The sequence below is a fragment of the Lampetra planeri genome, chromosome 37, assembly GCF_965212315.1.
Source record: "Lampetra planeri chromosome 37, kcLamPlan1.2.h2, whole genome shotgun sequence".
Taxonomy (NCBI): domain Eukaryota; kingdom Metazoa; phylum Chordata; class Hyperoartia; order Petromyzontiformes; family Petromyzontidae; genus Lampetra; species Lampetra planeri.
The window spans coordinates 10,016,671-10,037,735 of NC_136143.1; the positions used below are offsets into that span (position 1 = coordinate 10,016,671).

Sequence of the window (21,065 nt, forward strand, 5' to 3'; positions counted from 1 at the left end):
GATAACGGCAGGAAAAGTTGGGTATTTGTGCAAGTAAGCTCTGTATTATTGTCCATCAGTGAAAAAATAGTCGTAAATCGAAAAAGAAAAAAATGCTACAGGCCACGCACTTTCAAGGGCCCCGCGCTAAATGCTTCCAAGATATCAATTCCGGTTCAGTGATTCTGCACTTGCTCTATTACTATAGTACTATACCGCCTTCAACTTTTATCAACGACTGGGTGTTTAAGGTTCGCGATTTGTCGTATCATCTGGCTGTATAGCAAATGATAAAATAGTTACTTTACTATGCAAGTGAAATTTTTTTTAAATATTTGTGTTTTTTGTTTATGGCTCCTTTATAACATGTGCTACGGGCCCGCACTAGCTTAATCCGGCACTGCTTGTCACCGAGGAACCTCGTCTTACACTGGCTTGACCCAAGCCGAAATATAACATATTAAAAAAGAATGTTTAAAAATCTATAAAAAAAATGTATGATACAATATAGTATTTTCATCAGTATGACATAAGTGTCCCACGTTTGCAGTCGATACCACATTGGGAAGTGTGTTAAATTTGAGTTACAAGATTTGAGGATACAACAACGACAACCACAGAGTGAGTTAAAAGAAAGCGTGTAAAAAAAAACAATTATGAATCAGTGTGCGCTGCTGCACGTACAGCTCGAGCAATAATGTAGCAGTGGTTTTCATGAGCCCTCTTGCAAATGATTAAATGGGGGGGGGCCTGCCCCCTCAAGAACGTGGGCCTCATCGCAGTTGCACCGCCTGCACACTCCACAGCTACACTAAGGCAGGCTTCCACGTTATTCTATGGGTGCAATACTATGAAGTTATTCTTGTGTTTTTTTTATCCGGGAAAACCTCACCGAATCTCACGACTGTTTTTTTAGAAGGCAGGAGGGGGCTAAAAAGGAAAATGTGTGTGTATTTTTTTCTGGAATAATTAATTTGGGGGCACCACGGTGGCGAGATGTTAACTACCTCGCCTGGTATGCAACGGAGTTTGTGGGTTCGAACCCAATCTTTGACGCCTGCTCTAAATGTGAAGTTGGCGGTGTCTCTCTCTCTCTCTCTCTTCCCGTGGTCGCGTGGGGGTTTTTTCCCCCATCACCCCACACATTTAGAATCAACATCACCACGCGTTTAATTGAGTATTTATTTTACTGCTATAAATTCCCCGCGACGATATAAGCCGCCAACTTCGCCGAGTTTGTTATTTGCGACCGCCAGGTGGCTTCTGAGAAAGAGCTTTAACTGGTATAAAATAAAAAGACACAATAGTCAAACAGAAAGTCTTACGTAAGTCTATAAGTGTCCTCCTATATGTCCTGCATGTTCTATGTTAGTTTATGGGTCTCGGCAGTGTAAGCTATACTGACTGGCAGGGCGTAGGTGCAGTTACACCGAGACTCTGCACTCCAGGTAGCTAACGAGACAACCACACGGTGAACATCTCTAGAAAGCAGCAGCAGTAACACCACAGACACTTCGGCATGTGTTTGAGAGAGAGAGACAGAGGAGACAGAGGAGAGAGAGGAAAAAAACCTCCCCAAGACCTTAGGAAGGCGAATTATGTCAGCAACTCTGGGAGACCATTCGCTGCCCCCCCCCCCCCCCCCAAAAAACTCAGTTTTTTTTACTAAAAACTGATTGCTTCACTTGCCCATCATTCAGGGATTTTCATTCCCCAGGCAATGTCCTTCCCGCAGTAGCACCGCCTGCACACTCAAACCATGCCGACAACCAATACGCTTCTTTTTTTATTGACAAGGGCATGTTGTAAATTGTAACAAATCAAAGTATTGCATTCATGCGTAAGTTTAAATTTCACGTTCCTTCATTGTCCTTTTGTAGCTCTGTGGTCTTTTTATTTCTCGCTCTCTCCCTCTCTCTCTGGGCCTAAATAAATATAGGTCTAAGCTCGGTATTGACGTAGTGTGTAAAATGTATCTGTGTGTTTACGAGCTTTCAATTTCATATTTATAACCAAAAAGGTCTCTCCCCACACAGCCCCCCCCTCTCTCCCCCCCTCACATTCCCTTTCGCCCCCACCCCCGCTCCCTCTATTCCCCCGCCTCCATTTCCGCTCTCCCTCCCCTCTATTTCCGCCGTACCCCTCCCCTCAAACCCCCCCGCCCGCCCCAATTCCCACCCCACTTCTATTTCCGGTCTCCATCTCCCTTCCCGTTCTCAAATCCCCCTCCTTCATTTCCGGTGGCCCACACCTTCCCCCCCCCTCCGCCCGCCGTACACTGCCATTACGGCACGCGCGCGCGCGCCCGTTGGGAGGGGCGGGGCTCGGATTGGGTTGTGGAGCTGAGGGGAGGGGGGGAGGGTCCAACCACCCCCCTTTTTAGCCCCCCCCACCCCCACAAGGCTGCTCGCGTGCCCCCTCAGCCGTCACGCGACTACGAACCCGCCAATAGCGGCGCGCGGACACAGGAGCTGAAGGGGAGGAGACTTCGGCATGCGGGGGACGGGGGAGGGGGTGTGCCGGGGGATGAGGGGGCGGGGGTTCTGGAGGGTTGGTTGAGGGGGGGGAGGGGCTACGAGGGGGAGGGGGGGGATGGGGGGGAGGGGCCCGCCTCATTATTGTCGCCATTACAGCGCGAGTCGTGGGCGCTGTGGCAGGGACGGCCGCGCCAGGCGCCTTCACCACCGATCCCCCCGCGTCTCTCTCGCGCGCTCGTTCGCTCTCACGCGAATAGCGACGGCGACTCGCGAGGGTGACCACAGCGAGTCGCCATCAAAACGGCGGCGGCGGTGGCGGCGGAGTTGAGAGGAAATTGATCTCGCCTCTCTCTTTTTTTTATTACCCGTCCGTGCTAAACCTTTCGCTTGTCGAATAAACACACAGCCGTAGTAGTAGTAAACCAGTAAGTACTAACTAGTAGCAGCAGCGGCGGTGGTGGTTGGTTGTTGGCGGTAAAGACTGGTGGACTGCTAAAAGCGAGGAGAACCAAGAATTCCTGCCGCGGGGCCCAGAGTCATGCACGGAGCATGACCGCCGCAAGCTGGGTGGCAAACGGCGCCAGTTTGGAAGACTGCCACTCCAACCTCTTCTCCCTGGTAAGCGAGCCGGGGCGGCCGTGAGCGAGCGAGCGAGAGAGGAGAGCGACAAGGCGAGCGAAGCCACCCGGGCGAGCGAACGAGCGAGCGCCGTGCCCACACGCGCAGAGCCGCCGCCGCCGCCGAGCGAGCTCGGAGCTCAGAGAACGCCGCAGGACGGAGAAGCGGCGGGGAGGGGAAGGTTTTGGTGGTGGTGGTGGGGTGGGGGTGGTGGTAGAGAGAGAGAGACGACAACGACGTCGAAGGACGGCGGTAGACGAGAGAGACGGACGGACGGCGGGAGAGTCCGCGCCGCTAGAATTACCGCCCCGCTTCTAGAATCATTACAGCGGCCATTTTCTTGCGAGTGATAATTTATTTTATTATCGTCATCATTATGTTAATTTTTGTGCGTTAACATCTTTTTTTTAACACCTATTGTTGCGACGTTCGCTCCGTCGTGCGAGGCTTTACTCAGTGGGGGTGGTGGTTTTATCCCCCACCCATCTATCAAACCCCCCGGCGAGGTGGAGCTCGCTCGTGAGGGTTCGCGTTGTTTTTCTCGGGGATTCTCACCCCCCCCCCCTACGACCTCCCCGCTCTTGCCTGGATGAGCTGCCGCCTTGCCGTTGAGGCCTCCCCGCGGGACGTGTAGGCCCTACCGCCTCGAAACCGATGAGAGGGCCTCGTCTCGCCACAGGCCGGAGAGGGTGGCCCACGGCCGGCCCTCCCCCCGTACCCAACTCTCTCCAAATCCACTCCTCCTGCATTTAAAACTATCGCAGTTTTAGTTTTGTGTTTCGTGAAAGCTCTCCGTCAATGGTTTAGAGCTTTTGTGCATCGGTTCACTTCGTCTGGCCATTTGTCTGAAACGGCGGGGAGACACGATAACTCGAGTAAAGGTGATCCAGTATGAATGGAACTTTCGTGTAAAGTTGCCATGATATTTAAAGACTTTGCCTATCAAAAAGCGACCAGATTGGTCAAATCATTGATTACAACTATGGAGTTACAAAGCAGAGCTAAAATGACAAATTGCAAATATGCTCGACTATTTGGTTTCCATACTTTTAATTTAATACTTCCGAGAATAAAACTCGCGTACATGCAGAGCGTCACAATCCATTCCAACTATCCTAACTCCGACTTATTATTTCGGGGATTGTATCGGCCCTTTTATACTTCGTTACTACGGCGGCCCCAGTCTTGTGGTCGTGTTTGCAAACGAAGTGCTGTGGGTACGCGTACGTGCCATCTACCAATTATCGACTATCTTTGCCTGGTGTCCTGTGGTGTGCAGAAGTGTCGGTGTGACAGCAGCACACGTCATTGGTGTACACAAGCCGTGGGTTGCACATGCGTGTTCTTACGTTAGTTATGTTCGCATGTACACGCGCGCATTTGTGTATTCTCAACACAAAACTCGCTTGCCCGAGTCTTCGCCAGACTTAAACGAGTGCGCGTGGATGTACTGTCTAGGTAATGTCTGCCAGTGCTTGTGTCTTGAGCGTACATATGTGCATTTGAATATGCATGGGATGTGATGTGCTCACAGTGCATGTGTGTATTCACGTGTGGAGAGTGTGAATGAGTGGCCCTGTGTGCTCCTGTTGTGAGTGTTCAAGTCTCTTAATGGTGTCCGTGAGTACAGTAGCTTCATCCGTCGTTCGTACGTAATGCGTGTTTGAACTTATTTCGCACCGTACGTCGCCAACCGTGCTAATCAGAGGTGTAGAAGTACCCCCGGTCGTGCACTCGTTTACATGGATAGGTATACGTATGTGTTGGCGTGTCTTCTGTGTATGTACCCGTGTACCTATACGCGAATGTGCAAAGTGCACGTCATCTGACGTGCGTGCACTTTTACCAACCAAGATGTGTACACGTTTGGCTACCTACGTGTGTTGTGCATTCCTGCACGTGTGCACCGTACGTGCACATGTTGATATTGTTGGTTCATACATCTATGATGATGTTCTCATTTCTACACGTGTCTACGTAGCAGCATTGGCAAGTTTGCATTCTTTCACCTTAAGTTTTTCAGTGACGGTTTAATATGAATGCCGACATGCATCTATGTACAGTGTGCAGCACACGCATGTGTCCTGCTGCTCATGTCAGTCTGCGTTCGTGTAGAAATGCATTTACCACGCACACACACAGGCACTCGCACGTGGTGGATGAAGGAATTCTCATCTGCACTTCTGTATGGTTCACATGCCTTGTGTCCTATGCGTGAGTCTGCATGATTTTCAGTGTTGCCTTTCCCCCCTCCCTCTCCCTCCCAACTTGTACCACCCACCCCAACCACCACCTTACAGGCTGACCTGACCGGCATCAAATGGCGTAGGTACACCTGTGGCCTTGGGGCCTCGGGGCCTGTGATTGCTGCGCCCGCGCAGGAAGACCCCATCCTGCACAGCTTCGTGCGCTCGCTGCAGACCAACCTCCTGGCCGTGTGGCGCCGCAATGGCAGTCCGGGCCTCAAGGAGCTGTGGGTTTACTGGTGGGGTGATCAGCCCAACCTCGGGGACGTCATTCATCCTGAACTTAGAGGTGAATGCACAGGGCTCGTAGCCCTTGTCCAGATGGCGAGCCATGCGAGTCGATCTATCCCAGAGTACCTCGTGTGCACGTGCATGCGTTCACAAGTACACAATCCAATGCACACCTATTGCACCCCTTGCAGTGCACACACCACCTCGGTGTCTATCTGCGCACATTCATCTACGATGACCTATCTGACTGCTCTGTGCTCGCCGAGGGAGTGCGATTATCATTGGACAGACAGCCTCGAACAGATTGAATGCACAGGTGAACTGGCATTGACAAGTGCGAGAACCGTTCGCATGAAGTAAACTGAACATATTTATTTCAACAAATGTATTAAATTACGAATTTAGAAGTAAGAAAAAAAAGGTATCCTCAAGTCGAAGCATTTTCTTCGAAATATTTACGCTAACTGAAATAGGATACATTCATACAGTACTTTCAGAAGCTATAAGGGGCACATTCTGACTTGTCAAATGAAGTACTGTGTGCTCACACAGACGCACATGTAATAACACACAATGATAACTACAGAGGTGCAAAAGTGTTGGCACAAAGCAGGCTTATATATGCATACAGATAAAGAGGCACGTAAAAAACAGTTATTCTGCTGTCACCTGGGTGAACTCGTAATGACATCCCAAAATCCCTCACACAGCTGTAGAGAAAAGCAGATTCACATACTGACACATGCCGGGACATGCAAACCTAACTGACACTGTCAGATGCAGTATTTAGAGAGGAATATATATATGCCAAGAAGACTGACATATGTATTTGGACACACAGATTGAGAGAGAGAGAGCGGCTTGTGCACACAGTCTCACATTGAGGCATCCGTGCACATCGCACACCCGTAAACTGATAAAGGCAAAATGGCATGACAAACTGACACGGGACGACACATGGACGAACTGATAGATAAACATACCGCTAAACAACCTGGCCAGTACATTACTCTGACTGGCGCCTTGACCGATGGATACAGGTGCTCATAAACTGGTGTTGCGTGCATCTCACAGACACTCACCGATACGTCCACACGTAAAAAGTATACACTAAACATCTGTGTTTCACTGTATACAAATTTCAATAATTGTTATCATGCCGAGCTTTCTGAATCAGAGTTTTCCACCGTCCATATTTGTTTTTTTTATTTAAATGGGAAAAAAATAGACCTGGTTCGACTTTTGGAGTGTCATCAGCAGTGTGGCGAGTGAAAACAAACAGCATTAAGCTCATTTTGGCAAAAGCCTTTGCATACCATGGGACTCATTCGGTGCAGTAAATTAAAATTGTACAAAATGTTATGCATGGGTGTGATGGATTTATTTTTCAACTTAATTACTCCATCTGCCATTGGGTTGAATTTTTAGCTTTCAACTGTTCATATTTGTTTTCATTCTCCTAGTTCCTATTTATGTTGAACTTCTTTCGCACCTTGCGTAGCTAACTGCTAATCGGAGGTGCTGGGGAAGGACAACAAACTAAACTCGGAGCACTTCTAAAGAAATTAGTTTTCAATCTAAATGATTAAAAGTGCATGGCTCCGGTGGCTTCCTAATGTCAGAAGGAAGAGCGTTCCAGATGGCCGCAGAAGCGCATCTGAAAGCGGTGCTATGCAGTAAATGTCTTTTGTTAGATGGTTTAGCCAAATCCCTCTGCGAGGATGACCAATGTAATTTCCATGTCACTTCAGGTCTTCACAGAATCCACCCTTCTTTGGTCTGTTCTCCCTCTGATTTGTTCTCTCACTTCCTGTTTTTCAAAGCACTTTGTTTCATAATATAACAAGTTTGTTCTGACCACATCCACAGTCTCACCTCTTATTATCTTGCCCTGAACTAAAGCAACTTCTGCTAATGTCTCTTTATTTGCGAGATGTTCTTGAAGACCGTGTTTGCAGAATATTCTGCAGGAACTTCATTGCTGTGGTTACCATATTTCCTTCATGGGAATTGTTTTACCTGTGTGTGGTCCATGTTTCTATACCATCAAGAGGGTTGGTCACACTACCATCTTGTTAACATACTGTATAGTGTTTTGGGATTTTGAATCCAACAATGGTGTTTTTTTATCGCATGAAGATAAAAATAGTAGGCATCCCTACAGCGTTGGTTTAACCGGCTGCACTTTGCTAATGGGGATTGAGAATGTAAAAGCTGGTCCATCCAGATTTGCCTGCCGAAACGAACGCGGCTGAAAAAAGAGTGAACCAACAACGTTGGTGCGTCAAAAGCCAATGAATCGCCAATGTATTGTTAATTTTACTTGGTGAAAACAAAAAAATGACCCTCTTTATTCTCCTGAATTACACGCAATTCACCACCACAACGGCTTACGGTAAACTTGTGCGTGGTCGTGACGTTTTGCTTTGAGGAGGCACCACGGTGTCTGTTGGGGGGGGGAGGGCTCTTGCCCACATGGCATCGGGCAAGCCCCGCTATCGATGAGACCAAGGAAGTCATCTGCTGCTGGCCGCTTAAGAAAAGTCCACAGGACCGATGGGATGAACATTTTTATTATTTCAATACACAAATCCACTACGCAAGGGGCGTAGTGCGTGTTATGCATCAAGACTAACTTGCATTTGTTGCCAGTCAAAGGCATGTGCTGTAGGGGGAGGGGTGCCACTCGATACGCAATTTCTGGATAAGTGACGTTTGAGTTTATTGGATTACACCCTCCACTCGATTTGTTACTTTTTGGTGCTCGCAGTCAACTGTTGAAAGTGTCCTTCTAATCAATTAATATGTACAGGTTGCTAAGGGTCCCCTCTTCTTTACATATACTCAATGTTTCCATACTATGACTATTGACTGGATTGCATTGTTCAACTCTGTATGTTGAACTTCTTTCGCACTGTTTGTAGCCAACCGTGCTAATCGGAGGTTGAGCAAGTTGTAAATGTTGAGGGGCTAACTTAACGTGCAGTGCTTAAGTTTAACAGGTCAACGAGCAAAGGCAGGAGTGTGTGACCTTGAAAATAGTGAACTTGCTTTTTTATTTCACATTTACATTATGTTTATGAATGAGAAAATATCATGCATAGCAGATGTACAGTACATATATGCATAAAGTGACAATTTAAGTGCACAAAAACTAGACCTTATTATGACAATGCCATATATTATTTATCCAGGCAAGCATTATCTTGTCACAACAGTTTGAAAGAGGATTCTGCATTGCCACTTTGGTCTTTTTTTCCTTATAAAATAAGTGCCGTTTTAACTAAAGGCGATAAAAGCTCCTTAACTACTTTTAGGGTTCCGTGTTAATGTCCAAGGCAAGTCGAACTAGACCACAAGGTACCTTTAGGGTTCGGTGATAATCTTCATGGTTCAGAGAACTAGGCTACAAGGCATCTTTTAGAGCTTTCTGGTGCATGGTTATTCCCCGAGGCTCCGAGTCAAGACTAAAGCAATGTCACTATTCTTAGGGTAAAACAGAAATCCCTGAAACTAAGAAATCTAGTTTCAGTAGTATCCTAGTCATAGGGACCATCTATATATACACACACATAGTGATAAGTGTCTAGCGTGAAACTCTTATCTGAGCAATCTGTCACCAATTAAGTAATTAACACTTAAAAGAAAGGCCAACAGGTTGGCCCGTTTAGTTGAAAAGTCCTCACTTTGTGCCACTGCCAGACCTGTTGCCAGCTTCACCAGCCAGCCAGACTTTTAATCCAGACATCCTACTCTATAAAGACATCCAAAAGAGCCCGCGGGCCCTTTCAACTGTACGGACAATGGGCTGCTATGTTTTCACACCCAGTCTATCCAGAGCTAGACGGGGTAGTCGGGACGCACGGCCCGGTCAGCTGGACAGCCAATGGTGCCAGGCCCGCCTCTGGAGTAAGATGGAGGAGGGTGAGCGAGGGCAGGCAGCAGCAGGCAAGTCAGTTGACTGACGCTCGCCAAGGAAATGTGATCCGCGGTTTGGTCTGCTTGTTCTCGGCTGCTGGATTCCTCCCGCCTTTGCTCAGCCCAGCACAATCACCACCTCCCCCCCCACCCCCCACCCTGAACTAGCTGTGTACTCCCCAAGGGCAAGCTGTGTGGCTTTTTTTTCTTGCTGCGGTGGTAGTTTGTGTTTGGTCACTTGCATGCACCGCTTGCTTTTGTAGTGGCTGACCTGCTGTGTGATGCACCAAGTAGCTGAGATATGGGATGCGCTGGATTTGTCTATAGCAATTGTGAACCATGGACACACGCTGGGCAGGTAGAGTGGATGATCAACTGTAGGATAACGTGGCTGATAATACCGATAAGCCAATAGTATGTGAACATTCACCAAAATACTTCCTGGTTTGCTTTAGTGCTGCTTAGGCCAATTCACTGCACGCGCCTCGGACGCTCTCTTGCGCGCCACAGTCTTTGTAGCGACACCACAAATGTGTGTTGTGGCATCGCCGTGGCTGCAGCAGCAGTAGCAGCTGCTACTGCTGCACTCACTGATGAGGGTTCTGTGTCGGTGTGACGACGCCTTCGTCCTCTATAACAACACCACGTGTGGGTAATGCTTAATGGATAGCAAATGACTTGAGGTGCGAGTCAACACACACTTAGGGTCTGTCAAATGCACCTCTGGATAAGAGCTATAGTTGTTTACTCTATCAGGAACGGTACATTACTGACAAGGACGCATGTGGATTGTTAACAATATGGTGTGAAGGTTGCCTTACAGACAAGAGCTACTGTAGCACGTGACTTTAATGCAAGCACAATGTTGTTTCCTGCCCCGAGTTGAGTCGTGCATTCTCTGGTAGAAGGCCATGGATTTTATTGAACTGCCTTCCCGGTGGCAATGGAAGTGCTTCGACAAGTTCACGTCGTGGAAAGAATTTGGCTTTTTTGAGGTTTTGAGAGCTCGTGTGTGGTGTGTTAAAAGAAATAGAAAATCTACACCCTTCACATGTTGACCTACAGCAGCTCCTTTGTGTGTGTGTTGTGAGAAGCGGACTTCTTCTCACCTGATGGATCGTACGCGCCGCTTGATGGGCTGTGATAAATGAGCGTGCACGCTACATCCTCGCGGGCTTTTTCCCTCCCTCCCCACTCCTCCCTCCCCACTCCCCTCCCTCGACTCCCACCAACAATCATCAAATGCTGTGTCACGTTATCGGGTTGCCACCGCCCGCCCCACTCTCTTGTTACGTTATGTCACTTTTTTTTAATCCTTGATCATCTGGGAGCAGTAACCCCATAGTCTTCGGGAGCTAAAGCAAGTCATTGATTCGATGCGTTTCCTGGAGCTTTATTAAACTAACGACCGACCCCCCCACCCACTAAACTTGTTTACTACAATGGTGTCTTCCAGTACACGTGCTTTTCGAGCCGTGGCGCGAAGCCATGCCCGATTGGTTGCCAAACAGGGCACAGGAGCGAGCAGAATTGTTTGTATGATAAATAGATGCGGCCACCGGCTCTTGCATGTGTAATTATTTAGAACCGATTAGTCGTTTTGAATCTTGAGCAGCGACGACTCCCGGTTTTGTTTATTGAAAGTAAAAAAAGCGGGTTTAAGAGTGCTCATTCTGGTCATGAATTGTGCGGGGAAACGGAAGCTTGCGCGTTTCACGTTGGGGGTTGGGGGGGGGATCGAAAGACGCGGAAGAGAGGGGGGGGGGCGACTTCAGTGTGCATCCTTCACCTTGGTGGTCCTTGTTGCCAAATAAAGAACCTGTTTTTAATGTGGTGTTCTTGTGCTGGATTAGCGGATGGGTCCGCAAGCGATGGTACTGCACATGACACGTGCGTTTGGCTACTGATCCATCCATTCAGTTGATTCTTGTAGTTCAAAAAATGCATTTTAGTAATAAGCACGTCACTTTTTTCCTCTCGACTATTAAGGGCTTAGCGGCAAAATCCATTCTAGTTCTTTGCCCCCCCCCCCACGTTCGTCAGCTTTTCATTGACCAGCGTGGTGAAGTATGGTCAAATAAGCCTCGTGACCCAACGCAGCTCTGAAGCATTGGTTCGGCAATCGGTCGGTGTGCTGTACAGTCTCGGTATCCAGCATAAACCCAGTAATAAATGGACCAGCAATCCCCGGTTTAGCTCTCTTGCTTCAAGGTTCCGTGTGTTTGTGCAGTTGTACTCCAATGTGCCGTCATTAGTACTCGTCGCGCCTAGCAGGCGAACGTGTCTGCACGCTGAGTAACGGTGTGTGGTGTGGAACATGCGTCTCCTTATGTAAGGTTATGTAATCGGGAAGAGTTTCCTTTCTCTGCTTTTGGCTCTGTAAATTTGCAGTGCGGATTAATCAGATCTCTTGATAGATGAAAGCCCCTTACCCCTAGGCGAGACACACAATGGGGCCTTTAAAGATAAATGGATATCAGTCTGGGGTGATTTTGTATAAAGTGGTCTATTAGTTAGCGCTCTTCGTCAATTGATATTAATATTAGTAAAACAATTTTGTTTCTTTTTGTGGTGTCCCGATAGTTGGCAAGCGAGGTCAGGAGATGGCGGCGGCGGGGGGGTATGTAATGGTGTTTGGATAATGATGTGTTGTGTGCAGGTATTCTGTCAGCTTTGCGAGAGAAACCTATTGTGTCATGAATCTTTTGGAAGGAGACTTGGGAGTGCAGGGAAGACGTATAGGGGTGAGAAGTCATGGCTATACAATCTGTACAATACAGATGCCAAACGGGCAGGGAAACAGTGAATATATGTGGACCTTCTAGGATTTCATAAATAAAAAATAAATATGCAATAACTTGAATCTTTTTTTTAAATCTCTGGTTACAGCTGTGCTGTTGGTGTCGTATAATAAGGAAAAGCTCTTTTTGGAGCAACTCACGATCATTAGGGCAACGCAGTTGTGCAAGTTACGCTCATCTAAAAGTGTCCAATGTAGGTCGAGTTACAAGAGTGAAGCAGCATTGACGAGCCCTTTTTCTTTATCGTCGTCGTCATATTTCGGATGATACAATCTCGAGGGGATCGGTCTGAACAGTGTCGTGTAATTGTGACTTGCAGACGCGTCGATCGCACGGCTATCAAGGCTCGGCTGCTTGCCCCGAGCGTGGCGTTGCCCGCTGCGACGAAGCCGCGGCGAGTGCCCGGTGGTGGATAAGGTCGCAAACATTGTGAAATGAATCGTGCGCGTGCCCATTTTTTTTCCTTCCCCGAACGTGTGTTCACAACAGAAACGGTTAGCAACCAGTAAGCAGGTTTGAAGTTGGCCAGTTGTTGGTGGATAAACTGGTTCCATTGGTGTCCTCTCTTTTGGCTACCCCCCTCCCCCCTTTCGAAAGCCCCGAGGCTGTTTTAGTGCACGAGCGAGGTTCCCTAGCGACAGACGATGAACTCAAGTTCCTTAGCGATACAGAATGGCGCTGGGGCTTTCGTTTTGCATCCTGTAAACAAGATGCAGTTGTTTTTATACCAAGTCTGTCCACATTGGAACGGAGCTGGTCATTACTGACACTTTGTATGAATGCAGCTTAAAGGAGGGGGGGGTGGCGGGCGGGCGCAATGGAATGTAGTTGCCCAAACCGGCCCCACGGGCGAATCCCATTCTGTCAGTCTAATCACATGGCTACCTGTGTAACCAATCGTGGGTACGGAGGGTGCTACTGGTGGTGTAAGATGGCGTTGCTCTTCCTAAACCTCACGTGAAGCCCGGCATAATGGGAGAGGCAGGGGGCCATGTGCCTTCGCACGGGATTGGACGGGGCTTAAAAAAAAAGGTCACCCTTTAATTTGGTGAACGTAGGATGCTGGGCTCACTCGTGTGATTTCTTAAAGCACTGGTCATTCGCACCCATATGCATGGAGCGCTTTGAGCATAAACGAATCGGATTGTCTTGAATCCATGCATTCCAGGAATGCAAGTGCATTTTCCCCCCCAATGTTGGTGCGTTGTGGATTTTAACTTAAAAAAACACAGTGATTGCCACCGCCTTCCATCAACGACGGCTACCGACGGCCACCATTCATTGTTCGCAAGTCTGAAATTTTGTCTGGTCAGTGCTTTTAAATACCCTTTGTCAATCATGCAGTGACCTTTACCCCACGTGCTCCGTTAAATTGTCATTGTTTGCACAAGTACAGATTTTTTATTTATATACTAGACTTTTGCCCGTCCTAGGACGGAAGCTGTAATATTTACGAAACAATTGAGCAGAGTATAATTGTATCTTGTATAAATTTAATGGCAGTGAATCTTGCACAAAACGAAGTCCTAAAACACTTCACTGCAGTTCACTGTAGCACTTAATGGCAGTGAATCTTGCACAAAACTATGCCCTAAAACACCTGACTTCATGTCACTGTAGCACTGTATATAACTGACCTTCAATTTGTTCAAATTCACTGCTCTGATATTTTATTCTCTTCTGCTTTCGGTCGCTAAGGTGGAAATTAATTGGAATTCGATACAATATCTGGAAAATCACGGAGAAATGTATTTTACCATAATGTAGAAGTATAAATTAGACTTACCTTTTGTCTCAAGTGCTGAAGAAATAAATAAAGACACCAAATCCACTTTGTCACTTTCAATAAAGAAACGTCAAACTTCAAGCGAATTTGCGAAAAAATATGTCTTTCCTCTCAACCGTCGGCGTGTTTGTAAAAATCCACCCGCTCATAAATATTAATGACGGGGCGGGGGGGGGCATGTGGAGTGACGTCACACGCGGCACTCGCAGACATTCTTGGCTCATTATAGTAGTAACTAGCATTTTGCCCGTCCAAGGACGGGAGTATTGCAGCAAATGTAAAACTTGCAAGTGAAAAGCAGACCGCGACGTGATATTCATTGCATCCATTCGTGTGCAATTTGTAAGGCCGCGGTGACAGACTTATTTCATTTAAAGGTTATAATCCCTTGTTTATCATGACGTCCTTTTTCATTCGATGTCTCAATAGCGTTACGGAGGTCGCGTGACGTAGTGAGGGTTGTCAGTTGATGCCGAGGGGGGGGAGGAGGCACCTCGTCCCCCCCCCCCATTTGGAGTGACGTCACCCGCTAATTAGTATTCATGCAGGGGGGGGGGTGTCCGTTTGGTGGACGTCACCTGTTCATAATTATTAATGAGGGGGGCTGTTCGATGTGGAGTGACATCACGAGCGGGACACACAGACATTCTTGGCTCATCGTAAATGATCTCCTGGACTATGAAAACGGTTTCTTTTATGTCTGTCTCGTAAACCCAAATCGGGGCCTTCTCCAAGGTGAATTCTTAATTTCCAGGTATTTATTTTTTACCCAAACCTGGGTTTTGCCGCTTGCTTTATAGCTGTGTTTGTTACAGCATAACACCGTGGATTAAGCACGATGGTCCTTCGCGTAATTTATTGAAAGCAAATGTGTATAATGCTGTTTACGGTTTAAAAACGGATGCTTGCTGAATTGCGCGCTCTTTTGCCGCTCTGCGTAGGTTACGAGTTCAAATCCCAGTTGGGGGTCGATTGGGCCCATCGTTCATCTGGGGCCATTAGAATATGCACTGCTTTGTGGTTAAGTCGGCAAACAAGTGGACAGAGAATCGTGTTATGGACGGGGAGAGTCGTGCGTGAACGTGGAATTTCCACAGCTGGCTCCTGGCGGCCCAGTGGGGGGCAAGCTTTTCCACAGTGCTCTTTTGAGCAGGAACACTTTAGCAGTTTATTTAATAGTGTTCTTTGTTTATTTAACTAGGTGAGGTAATACGCATGTTTTTTGTAGGTGTGACCTGGTGGGTGTAAATACCAGGGATTCGTGTAGAACTTGGCCCAATTTAATGTTTGGCGGGAATATGGTTTTGTCTCAAGTGTTCTGTTTGGCTGGAATGAATGGCCATAAACTGACTCTGGTGTTGGTGTTGCAGCAAGGGAGAAAAGGGGTGGAGAAGTGGGAGGCGTGTGGGGGTGTGTGGTGGGAGCGTGCTCTGTTGGGGGTAGGGAGTGGGGGGATGGGAAGGGGTGAGCGGAACATCGACTCGCAGACTACAATTGTAAGTGTGTGTCCATCTACTGTCTGTGTTCTTCATCGGTGCTTGCGAACAGCACTTGCCCCAAAAGTCTGTTCAGGCTATACCGGGTGTAGAGGGGGGGGAGGATAATTGTCGTACTATGTGATCTCTGTAAACAAGCAGTTGCTTAAAAGTGCACTTAGCCTGGCACAGTACTGTGATGTTACTGGTGTGCCTGTTTTTTTCCCCCAGCCATCTGTGTTGGTACGTATTTGGTTGTATACAACGTTTGTAAACACGGTAGTAATTTTTTTTATAGATACATTGACAAATTACCATATTGAAGAAAGGCTATTGTAATGTCATTTATGATAATGGCATATTATGAGCCTCGTCTTTCAAAACTAGCTCGTGGCATTTTGAAATACACACAGCATTTTTGGCAATTCCCTGTTTGGTAGAGAGGAGGCTGCAACGAGGTGTTCCGAAAACTTTTTTGGCCGCAAGTGAGAAAAGTGCCCTGCGATTCAGCCGCCACAGTCCAGGTGCTCGCTGCGTTTCGTGTTCTCACTTTTAGCGTTCTCTCACTCCCTCCTTCGTGTCTGATCGGAAATATCCAGCCTGGAGCCATTTGCATGCAGTCAAAGAGGGCCTGGAATGCCAAACGGCATTATCCTGGCCAAGTACACAATGGGGGCCAAGTGGATTGCATAAATAATGTCTCTTATGATCTTGGCTTCCATTGTGGATGATCCCGGGGAAGGTCCTTTTGCTTTTTGCATCGGACAAAACATGAATCAAAACGGGTGAAGTGGGGTTGCGTGGAATGCACGATGAGGTCAATGGAAAAGCTGATTTCAAATAAATAAAAGCCAAGGGGGGGGATTGTACGCACCACTGTGGCGAGATGTTAACTACTGATGTTAGCCTGCTATGGAGGAGTGCGTGGGTTCGATCCTGACCCTGACGCCTGCTGTTGTAATTTGGAGTTTGCATGTGTCTCGCACTCCCCTTGGTCGCGTGGATTTTTCTCCGGGTCCTCCTTTTTTTTTTCCCTCCACACGTTTAGAAACACGCGTGAGGAGAATTCGGTTACAGCTAGAAATTTCCGCGTGATAAGCCACTTCATTGAGCTATAATTTGTGATAGCCAGGGCTATTCTGAAAAAGAGCTACATAGCTCAGTAGGCCTTACTGATGATACAATACAAACATAGTTTAGTACAGGCAGCCAGATTTGCCTCATGCTCGTGTGCATTTCAGGTCTTGTGACCTGTTACTGTTGCAGCAGCAGACGATCTGCTTTCCAACCAAAACACGGGGGCCTGAGCAACACCCCCTTGGCATTTCCGCCTACAGCTGAACGTGCCGGCCACCGCTGGTGGCTGCTGCTGCTGCGGGCGCCCCGTGGAAAGCGACGTCTCCCTCCCAGTGGTCTCCAGAATCTTGCAATTTTTCGATCGTGCACACTTGCAGAATGCGGATTTGCGCTCGGTAATTTTTTTACACGTTGCGGAATTTATAGTTTTTGTGTTCGCGTCTCTCTCCTGCAACTTGGAAAGCAAGCGTGCTTTTTTGGGACGAATGCAACCAACTTAGACTTAATTACTTGGTCTTGCCAAGTGCATACTTTAGCCTTGTTTGCTTTAGGCAAAATAGACCTTTGCAGCTATTGTTGAGCTATGGAATTTCAGATTTTTTTGACGGCTAAGTTTTGTGGTAAATCTGGACATTTTTGGTTATGGCCTATGATGTGGAGATACACTGACTCGAGATGGCAAGCGATAGCATCCCAGAACCACTAACAAGTGGCGAGCTTGCCTTTGCAATAACCACTCACACTGTCACCTGTGGGGTGTGCTGAGAATTTAACCCTAGGATTACAATATTCGCTTCAGTTGGCGATCGCACAAACTGCACCGTTCACGTGAATTGTTGCCGCGACGTGCCGGATTGTTTCATCGGTGGGCGCATCTTTGTTGCAAACTACTTTCCTTGGGTGTTAAGTGGTGAATTTCTCAAAAGCACATGCTGGTGTTGACAACCCACATGGGGGTGGGGGGTGGCGGGCTGTAAATTGATAGGCCCGGGTGGTAAAATAGTCCATAGTTCAGGTGGATGGCACCATTCGTTCTCGTTGCCTTGGTTGTTCATGGTGCCGCAAGAACAAAACATCTGTTTTGAATCCTGCACCCGCTCGTTAGCTTTTGCCGCGACAATGAGGGATTTTAAAAAGGTGGGGGGGGTGGGGGCCGTTCGATGCACGCGGCGTAACGAGTGAAGTACCGCGTAGAGTTTTGCACCAATAACGCCCGTGTGCGAGCGAGCCCGCGTGCGAGCGAGCCCGCGTGCGCACGCACTGCCAAGGGCTACTGCAATTTACGGTACCGTGCCATGTTATGAGAGAGGCATTGACTACTGAGCAATGTAGCTGTTGGTAATTTGCTGCCAAGTTGAATGACATAATCGCAGCATTTCTCCCCCCCCCCCTGGCCCCCTCTCCCTACAATCCCTTGCCCCCTACCACGCCAAACAGATTCGGCAGCCGGTACGAAAATGGATTAGGACATAAATAACGGCTTTACAAGGCTTTGTTCCATGGTATTTATTCTGAAATAAATTTTGTAGCGCCATTGATGTCCACCGTGTCGGCCGCACACACTCGTTTGCAGCCGAGCGTTAATGTCACAGGCGTTGCATGTAGACGTCAGGATCGGAGTATTTGGAGGAATACTGGAGGAATCCGATGAGCTATTACAGCTCTTTTTCACAGATGTCCAGTCGGGGCGGGTCCAAATGTTACAACAACGAACACTACAAAAAGACGATAGGAGTGAAACATTTAGGGAAGGTAAGCAAATCACATCAAATATATAAAACAAAACTAAACTACTTTTATTTTACCAGGTGAAGCCCACTGAGCTATTAGCTTAATTTTCAGAAGCGACCTGGCCACAAATGATAGCTCAACGAAGCGGCTTATTGTGTGGAAATTTATATCAACCAAAAACTCTAATCTAAACGCTTTGAAAGTGGCGAAGGTGGCTCACGGTTGACAAGTGGTGCCACGGTTGAAATTTTAAGTCCATTTAAAGTGAGCGTTGTTTGCTTTTTGTCGTCTTGATGGGGCGATGTGATGCCTCCTTAATTCTATTGTTGTTGGACACGATTTAAAAGTAAGAGCGGGGAATCAAGTCGGGTTTTTCGCGATCGCTGACGGGGCAGGTCTTTTTCCTTGCCGCGGATAAGCAGCAAACTTGCCACGTCCGCAACGAAATGCTCGTTCCCAAGCAATTCTGTGTGCGTACCTGTTAAGCCCTTGACACTGCTGACAAATGGCAGCTGCTGCCCGTTTCTGGGTTTTTGCTTTGTGCTTTTCATCTTCTGCCGTGTTCAGTCCACTGCTGAATTAAGCCCTCGCCAGGCCTCGCCCCTATCACACTTCCACAATCCTCCCGACGTAACAACCCGTCAAGCATCTGCACAGGAACATGAGTTCATCGCTTCGTCTCCTCGGTGGCTTCGCTCTCGGATGCGCTTCATTCTTTGGCCGCCACTCCGTTATAATCAGAATTTTTTTTTCAGAATCTTTATTTATCCAGGAGAAATCCGATGAGCTGTGAGGCTCTTTTTCACAGATGGCCAGTCGGGCCGGGTGAGAAAGTGACTACAACAATAATAAACAATACAAAAGTGCAAAGCATAGCGAAAGGTAAGCAAGTCACAAAAAATAAAAGTACAAGTTCAAATTTTATAAGTACAAAGCCAATTATTGATAAATACCAATAGTGCCCATTAGTTTATCGTGCCTTTTCAATGAGCGTAAGTAAATCGTGTGGAATTCTGTCACTTTTTCCTCCGATGCACTGCTGGTGTTACGTGATGACACGCGCCACTTTATTAGCACACGCAGTGCTGCCGCTGCTGCTGCTGCTGCAGATGAATGGTGGGCGGCGTACGCGTTGTCGACCTGTAAACATGCAACGCCATGTCCCGACCGTCGGCCCTCGCTGCGACTCTTAATTTAGAACCTCCGACACGCTCGACACCAACATTAATGCTAATTCTTAGCCCTGCATACTAACCCCTAACCCCCTAACCTTTAACCCTAACCCTTAAAAAAAATCAATGCCTCTGCTCAAACAAAGCGAGGGGGGTAATCCTCATCTCTTGGCAGCCTTTAAGCAAGAGGTGTAAATGCCACATTCTTGCGGGAGGGACTCGCGTTTACTTAAAGTAAGCATGGTAATATTTAACACTCGTTAATAATATTTAGCCATGATATCCACCTCGTACTTAATTTAAATGGATCGAACCTGAAACTAAAACTCATCCATTCCAAAACTCTTAAAGTTTACACTTAACCACAACCCCCATGCACAACCCCCAATCCCCTAACCTTTGTGCATTGCTTTAATTAAATTGCACTTAAATCGGTTTTGTATGTTTTTTTTGGTAAAGCCCTCATGCTGTGATTTCTCATGGCCATCGGTGCCCCATGTGACAAACGAGATAAAATATTTGCGGTAAGACGGTCCTTTTTAGCCTTGACTTTAGCACGATCCCTGAACGTAGTCGTGCCTGGTATCCCTTGTTTTTTTCTTTTCGTTGAAGTATCTCGTGCTGGCGGTTCACAGCCATGCGTCGTGGTGCCCGAAACGAAAAACCGAGAGGCACAAACATTTGCGATGGGACAGGGGGCGCTGCTGTGCAGTCTGTCGTGAAAGTTCTTAATCACAGATGCCGCCCCTCTCACCCCCCCCCCCCGCAAGACTTGCTTTGTGGTTCTCACTGTGAGTGCGACGTGCATTGTAAGCGCAAACTGCTTGGACCTGAATGGGGCCCTCTTTCTCTCTCTCTCTACTCTGTTGAACTTCTTTCGCACAATGCGTAGCCCAACCGTGATAATCGGAGGTGCGGGAAGTTTGTAAAGAGGGGGGCGTATTCATAATGAAGTTGGTTTTTGGGGTTAGATTGCGTAAATACAAATGTGTTGTTAACCCACCACCACCCGACACGGCCAATTAGTAAGTAAGGTTTGTCCCTGCGAGTCTGTGTCTGTATGTACATATGTTGAACTTCTTTCGCACCGTACGTAGCCCAACTGTGCTAAGCGTAGGGAAGGACGACAAACTAAACGCAAAAAAAAACTGTTCTAAAGAAATTAGTTTTCAATCGAGATTAACAAATGCATCCCCTCCAGTGGCTTCCTCCTATCGGATGGGAGAGTTCGAGACTGCCGCAAAAGCGCATCTGAAAGCGGTGCGATGCGGTGACCACCGCCTTTGGTCGATGGCCGGCTAACAAGCCGCCGCTGTTGCGAGGATGACCGGAGTTCGCATGCGTACGACTTGAGCAGCAACCATAAATTGACGTCCCCAAGTTATTGAATCGGGCTGATGGCTCCGGAGGACACAGTGCACAACATCGCCCCCCCCCCTCTTCCCGAACCTCGGAGGAACACTCGGAGTGAACCCGAGTTCATGGCGTGCCATCGACTGCGGGGAGTGCACGCGGCAACGCCAGCCTGAGTTGCGTTGCTAATAAAGCGGTTGT

The 21,065-nt window shown here is 47.7% G+C and overlaps 1 protein-coding gene across 1 annotated transcript in view; it reads left to right on the forward strand.

The window, feature by feature from the left end:
* The first annotated feature begins 2,612 nt into the window (after positions 1 to 2,612).
* The window catches only part of LOC144730834 (mediator of RNA polymerase II transcription subunit 13-like), an 81,551-nt gene continuing 63,098 nt past the window's right edge, over positions 2,613 to 21,065 (forward strand). Inside the window, 2 exon segments of the mRNA XM_078611609.1 lie at positions 2,613 to 3,074; positions 5,375 to 5,609. Of these exon segments, the coding sequence (XP_078467735.1) occupies positions 3,006 to 3,074; positions 5,375 to 5,609 (304 nt within the window). The 5' untranslated portion in view covers positions 2,613 to 3,005.